The sequence below is a fragment of the Hydra vulgaris genome, chromosome 09 (assembly GCF_038396675.1).
Source record: "Hydra vulgaris chromosome 09, alternate assembly HydraT2T_AEP".
Classification (NCBI taxonomy): domain Eukaryota; kingdom Metazoa; phylum Cnidaria; class Hydrozoa; order Anthoathecata; family Hydridae; genus Hydra; species Hydra vulgaris.
In genome coordinates this window covers 26,162,501-26,170,000 of record NC_088928.1, presented here as the reverse complement: position 1 = coordinate 26,170,000, position 7,500 = coordinate 26,162,501, and the positions used below count along the sequence as shown (strand labels likewise).

The 7,500-nt window shown below is 26.1% G+C and overlaps 2 protein-coding genes across 5 annotated transcripts in view; both read right to left on the bottom strand.

Moving 5' to 3' along the window:
* LOC100211080 (rRNA N6-adenosine-methyltransferase METTL5) overlaps positions 1–2,374 on the bottom strand; it is a 3,843-nt gene extending 1,469 nt beyond the window's left edge. The window contains exons 1-2 of one of the 2 annotated variants that reach the window (XM_065805174.1): positions 2,271–2,374; positions 1,965–2,176 (exon numbers count right to left, since the gene is read on the bottom strand). In XM_065805174.1, the coding sequence (XP_065661246.1) occupies positions 1,965–2,157 (193 nt within the window). In that variant the 5' untranslated portion in view covers positions 2,158–2,176; positions 2,271–2,374. Of the gene's footprint in view, positions 1–1,964; positions 2,222–2,270 lie in introns of those variants that run through there. The other variant, XM_065805173.1, reaches the window with a different exon arrangement.
* A 2,584-nt stretch (positions 2,375–4,958) lies between these two features.
* LOC101238713 (leucine-rich repeat-containing protein 49) overlaps positions 4,959–7,500 on the bottom strand; it is a 53,448-nt gene continuing 50,906 nt past the window's right edge. The window contains exon 14 of one of the 3 annotated variants that reach the window (XM_065805167.1): positions 4,959–5,379. In XM_065805167.1, coding sequence (XP_065661239.1) covers positions 5,188–5,379 — 192 coding nt within the window. In that variant the 3' untranslated portion in view covers positions 4,959–5,187. The remainder of the gene's footprint in view (positions 5,380–7,500) is intronic. The other 2 variants (XM_065805168.1, XM_065805170.1) reach the window with 2 other exon arrangements.

Genomic DNA, 7,500 nt, shown 5'->3' with positions numbered 1-7,500 from the left:
GTGCTTTCTGTGACGATACTTCGTATCTTTACAGAAAATAAATATAGGTTGATCTTCAAACTTTTCTAAATGATCTACAGAATAATCTCAGTCCGCTTTCTTAAGTAATCAGAACACGTCGTAATCGCCTGAAAAAAAAACTACAAGGATTTTCAACAATTTTGAAATCTTAAAACATTGTAAGAAAATATATTTTCTGAAATATCTAGTAATTCATAGAAAACTGGATATAAATTTGGACCACTGATTTTTGGCTAAAGACACATGAAATGGCCCAGGAACATGACCTATTACAATAGGAATGTGAAAATTTCTTCTGTAATAAGTTTCTGGGCATAAATGATGCTATAATGATGATGTTAAATCAGCAAAATAAATCAATATATATTCGTATCGAATGTAAACAACTTTTTCTGCCTTTTCATTTGTACTAAAAACATTTCTTTATTGAATCAGTGTCGAGTTGCTAAGATAATTAAGAAATTAAAGTTTATTTTTATTTAAACTTAACAAGTTTGTCTGATGCTTTATAAATTCAACTGATAATTAGCTGTAGTAATAGAATTACCTGTAGTAATAGTATTAACTACCTGTAGCAATAGAATTAACTACCTGTAGTAACAGTATTAACTACCTGTAGTAATAGTATTAACTACCTGTAGTAATAGAATTAACTACATGTAGTAATAGAATTAACTACCTGTAGTAATAGTATTAACTACCTGTAGTAATAGAATTAACCACCTGTAGTAATAGAATTAACTACCTGTAGTATTAGTGCTAACTTTAGTAAACTTCATCATATTCTAACAAGCACATTTTTTTTTTGTCATTAGTTTAAGTAATTTTTTAACTCATCCAGTGTCCATAATTTTATTTGTAAAAGAGTTGTTTAAAAAGTTTTTTATAAACTGAATTTAAAAAATTTTTACCAATTATAAAAATGTCTAAATTTTAATCACGGTGATAATATTAGAAAGAAAAGATGAAATCCAAAACATTTTGAAGATGCAGTAGTTATAATTTACATTTGAATACCAAATTACAATTGAATACCATATTTTCTATCAAATGATCCAAAATATGTTAAAGTGTTTCTCAAGTTTATCAGAATTGTTTTAAGAATGGATCCACCATTATACAATATAAACAAAAACAGCTATACACTATAAATCAAAATGCACTATAACAAAAACAGCAGTAAAAACAATGGATGAAAACAAGTGGTGTTGACTCGTTTGTCAGCAGGTAAGATGATGGTTTTAGTCTTTTTTTATGAAGACAACACACCTGCTTGGATTAGCATTTATGTACTGGTTAAAGCTAATCAATCAATGTATGAATTCCTTGATCATCCACCATATTCACCAGATTTGGCCCCGGTGACAAAGATATTCCTTCCTAGAAAGCATTTTATTTCAAAAGTCATTGCTTTCATAGATGACTATTTTACAAAAAAACTAGAAGTTTTTTTTTAGTTTTTTTTGCTTAAACTTATAAAATCAAATTATATTGGAGTTATTAAAAAATGTTGGAAAAAGTGTTGAAAAATGAAACTTATTTTAAAAAAAAAAAAAAAAAAAAAAAAAAAAAAAAAATTTCAATAAAATTCCAGAAAAAATTAGAACTTTCAGAAATCAAGTTTTATGACCCAGACTCTGGTAAATTAATAAAATTAGCAGAGGTCAGTTATATTCACGACTTATAACAATATAAGATATTGTACAAGAAAAGATCTATAAATTGCATAAGATTGCATAAAGTAGAGGTCTTACAAACTTAAGGTTAAAAAAAAATATTCATTTATTAAAATATAAAAGCAAAATAATAAAAATTATAAGTTATTATAAGTTAGAAACAAAAACATTACCTAATATAAAGCCAATATAAATATAAATATACAAGTATACAAGTATACAGCCAACTAGTGAAAAGTTAAAAATGAATAATAAAAATGAATACACCTGCACTTAGCATGCCACATCCGCATCCAAAATCAGCTACAAGTTTATTACGAATATCATCAAACGTTTGATCCATGGTATATGTCATGTGTGATGCAATATGCGCAGAAGTAGCGTACTGTTCCAGATTGATTTTAGGTGATAAGAAGCCATCACACTGCTGAAGGTATCCTTCAAGTTGCTTAAGCCTCATTTCAAAATCTTAATTTGAACTTTTTAGTAAAAAAAAATTGTTTGATATTGTTTAAAAAACATTACTTAATATTGAGCGTGTATGCATGTGTATTAATGTTAGGTATATCTTACCATAGTTTTTACTACTTGTGGTGGCTAAGTTTTACTTGAACTTTTTCCAAAACTCTATGCAATTATTTTTATTGAATTAATAAAAAAATTAGCTTTAATTAATTTTTAAAATTATTAAATTAAAAAAAAAAAAATTAAAAATAGTAACATCATTTTTTTACTTTATTTATTTTTTACTTTACGCATATTTAAGTTTATCCATTTATCCCTAAATAATTTAGTTATTTGAAACTGAATTTATTAGGTGCATTTATTATTAAGTGCAGTGGTGCATATACATTAGGGTAGAGTGAAAATAACTTTTTTAGAAGATCAGTTATTTTACCTGATTTCTTTATTAATTATAGGAAAACTAAAAAAATGGGACAAGAATTACCCCTGCAGGGGTTTTGACTAATATTACTATTAATAGCACAAATTTTACATTTTTTTTTAAAGCTTCAAATTGATAACATATTTGGTACTTTTGTATTATTCATAAATAAAAACATAGTGACTAACATAAGTAACCAACATTTGAGTCATTTACCATTCATTCGATTGATTTTATTTGGATTTAGCCTGTACTTTAAAAAAAACAACCTATTTCTACTTTAGGGTAGGATATGTGATATACCCTTAGTAAGGTATTGGTTTCTACCTTCTAAAAAAAAAGGTAAAAATTTCTACATTTAAGGTAGAAAATTATATGCATCATACAATTTTCTACCTTAAGGGTATAATTTTCTTCCTTTAAAGGTAAAAATTTCTACCTTGTTTTTTAGAGTGTAACTAGAGTGTTAAGATGTAAAACAAGTTATCTATTCTTTGCATAGTCAAAGCCACTCTCTGAGGTGAAACTGCCAACATGCAGCATATGTTATACTTACAAGAAAATGTAAGCAAGCTAAACCATATATAATTTATCAAGCAACAAAACATATAATAATATTTAATAATATCGCCATGTACCATATCCTTGACTTAATAAAACATATATTATAATTTTGCAGAAACTTTCTGAAAAAACTAACAAAAAAATTGAAGTAGCTTTTGGGGAAAAATTTGGGGAAAATGCAACATACCAATTGCGGTATAATTTACATCCTTTACAAAAAAAGCTTTAACCTTTTTAAGCGGTGCACTGAATACACCAAATCGGTCAACTATTGATAAAAATTTCAGCTCACTTCAGCATCATCATCATTATCATTTTAAAATCAGATGCAATTGTTTCTCCTTTTTCTATTAGTGGTCTGTGATCGCCATGTACCATATTCTTGACTTAGGAGGAGGCTACTAGAGGCACTGCAATCTTTTTAGTGGCACAGCTGAAGCATTAAATTCTGCAATTATTCAGTATTCTAAAGATAAAAACATCCTTTTGGAAAATTTTTAAGAGCTGGGCTGTGACAGAGTTCATTTAAAACTGGAAACAAGAGTGGTGTTATTAGATTGAGTTAACCCTTAACGATCTCTAAATTGTATACTTTGCTTGCTACATATAAATGTAAAATTCAAGACTTCATAAATGTAAATGTATGAAGTCTTGAAGGTTGTTAACTTTCAGCCTATAAACCATAATGTAGAAATACAAGAGGTGGGCAGAAAAGTGTTCATTACAGATCGGCTCTACCTTTTTGACATCTGCCAAACTCTACTAAGATATGCTTTTTCTACCAATCTGGACAAGAAAAACCCTGGAAAACAGGTTCATTTTAAGTGGCACAACCAGTGGCTATTCCACGCCAACAGGATCCTCAGATTTTTGTTTCTACAAGCATTCCCATATCAAATTTGGTAACTATAGCAACATTCATTATACGTGTTTATGCCCCAAAATGCATTTTTTGGTCACGAGAAAATATTCCTATGGCAATGATACGAGCAGCCAAATATCAGAGAATTAGTAAATATGCATATTATGCAATTATGCATACATAATTATACAGAGAAGAAAGAAGTATGAAAGCTAATAAAAGTGTGTGGTTCAAGGTTTCTACTCTTAATTTTATTGCAAAGATTACATGGTAGTTGATTGGAGTTATTCACAGGAGACGGAGCCACCATTAACAATGCAGCTCACTGATGAGCAAATGGAAGAAATAAAAGAGCACTAAAGGCACTTTATAACAATATTTTTAGTACAATATTTAATTAGTACTATATTTGATCTATGTATGTTTATATAAGTTTATGTAGTAAATGCGCCTGTTCAATTTAAAATCCTTTAAAATTTTAATCCTTTAACGTGTTAATCGACTAAGAATAAGGCATTCAATAGAAAGGATACTACAAACCATTATTTGAAATAAAAAATTTCCAATATACAAAATTCTGAGAATTTATGTTTAATTGCTGAAGGGGGTAATTTTTATTCAATTTTGCTCATCTTAGTCTAATTTTTTGAGTTTTTCTATTAGAATCAGAGAGAATAATTTAATTTCTAAAAAAGGTTTTTTCACTCAACCTACAATATATCAAAAGTTTTTTTAGGATGCAGACAGAAAAGTGTGCATACATTAACTAATTTTTAGGGAAATGCACAGTTGGTGTTTATAAATTAATTTAGGGATTTAAATTTAAATAGGATAAGAAGTCATTTTAAATTTTTTAATTCTGATTTTACTTTTTAATTTCAAAAAATTTCAGATAGGCAACAGTTTATAGGAAAACCTTCAGACAACCAGGAAAAGAGTTAACTCAAAGTTGAAGTCTAACTTTATATATTGATATTAAAACATACAGTTAGCTAATATAATTATATCATATTCCTACTTATTTAGTACACAGTATAACTTTTTAAATTTTAATATAAATATAGTTCAAAAATCTTGTCAAATTTATGATATTTATATACTAAAGTTTTTTATTACTTTCAAATAAATAAATATAATAACATAAATATTTTAAATTTCTACAGATAAAAATCATGTCACTACACATTAATTTTCTCTAATGATTGTTTGCAATATATTTCTAAGTCAGACATCTCCAATGTCATTTCTTTGATAATGCTAAAAATGATTTTAGGAAGAAATTTTTCCAACAATTGTTTTTGATGCACCATTGCAGAGCTATTATCATTTTCTGTTAAGGAATTTGATGATAAAGATTTAAAAGAAACTTCCTAAATAATTAAAAAAATGCATATATATATATATATATATATATATATATGTATATATATATATATATATATATATATATATATATATATATATATATATATATATATATATATATATATATATATATATATATATATATATGTATATATATATATTTATAAATTATTTAAATGAATAAAAACAACTGATTAGCAGGACTTGAAGTTTCATGCCTGAAAGCAATCATCAGCCGTTAATTCAAACAAAAAATGTAAATAAACTGTTAGGAAAAACATAAAAGCTTATGTAGAATGAGCTCAAACGTGATAAACAAATCTGAGTAAAAAACAATACAAGAAATAAAAAGCCATTATAGTTTACTAGTTTCCTCTGTCAAATAAAGATGATAAAAATTTTTTTGAATGCCGACACTGAAATATAATTGCATTTTTTTTATACAGTAGATATTTAACATTATTTGATAAAATTACATATTTTTCACATGATGAACATCAAAAGCTGACATTCATTAAAAAAAGGTTATGTTGCTGGTATGGTGGGATTATAAAGAAATTTTGTATTTTGAGTTTGCCAAAATACAAAATCAATTTTGAGCTTGCCACCTAACAAAACAATCAACTGTATACTTTAAAAAACTAACAAAATTAATTGAATCCTTGCAACTAAAAAATCCAGAATTAGTAAATCGATATACATCATAAGGGTGTTGTGTTTCACCATGACAATGCAAAACCACATACTTCTTTAATTATTCATATAAAATTAATGGAAATTAGGACCTACTGCTTCACCAATCTTAAAGCCCTGATTGTGCACAATCAGAATACCATCTGCTTCATTAATTATAAAATTTTTAAGCTCGAAAAACATTTATATCAGAGGAAAAAGTTACAACATACCCCCAAAAGAATTTATTTGCTTCAAAAAATCAGAAGTTTTAAGGAATTGGGCATAATAGAACAAATTGATCAACATATTAGCTATTTAATATATATATATATATATATATATATATATATATATATATATATATATATATATATATACATACATACATACATCTATATATAGCCAGGTGGTATGGACTATTCCACTGAGGAAAGTAAAAAAGTAGTCAAATTTTATTTTTTTTTTGTCAACTTTTAGCAAATAAATATTGATGTAGACACATGGTAGTTTATTTAAAAGATACCTTTAGTACTAAAATTAATTTAAGTCATTTTTATGCTTCCAAAAGTTACGTTTTTTTAAATTACTGCATGATAAAAAAAGTATCAATGTAAAATGTTATTTTAACCATGAATTTATTTGCATAATCCAAATTAATTTAGTGTGAAAATGGAGGTAACATGTTCATTTTGCTGTTGGTCAGATTTTATACTTTATAAAATAAATATTTTTTAAGAAAATAACAAAAGAACTTTTGCAATTTTCACGTAACATAAGTTTACAAAAAGATAAAGTTTTGTTTTTTCTAAAATTTAGTTAAAAAACTTAAACGCTTTGATAATATATGTAAAAGAATATTAAATGTTACGTTTTTACATTAAAAGTTTTAAATAACGATGCTTAGTTAAAGCACATTTTTATTTCAAATTTGTGTAACATAAGTTAAAACTGCATGCATTTACTTAAGTTCTGGCGCTTTTTCATTGAATTTTTGGTGCTTACAAAATGCACTTACATTATCATGTAATTCTTATTTGGTTAATATTTTTGTTTTAGTAAAAGAAACCCTTTGTTAATGCAATTAAGGGGGGTCGCCCATGAAGTACGTCATCCTTTATTCATCATTTTTTAACCCCTTACCTCCTGACACAAACAATCATATTACCAGAACCCCCTCTTCCTCCTAAATTGTGATAGCAATTTTTACGTCAAAAATGTTTTAAAAGATTTAAATGTAAATACTTTGCAGCATTTTAAAAATTTAACCTAATGAAAAAAAAAACATTACGCATAAACATAAGAAACATTTGTCTAACTAAACATTTTCTTATTTAAATGACTTTTTATAATATTTTAATAATAATAATTTTAAACTGTCTGCCAATTTTTAAAATTTAATATTTAAATGTATAAATAAGTATTAATAAAGTTGTCATACTAAAATAACTTTT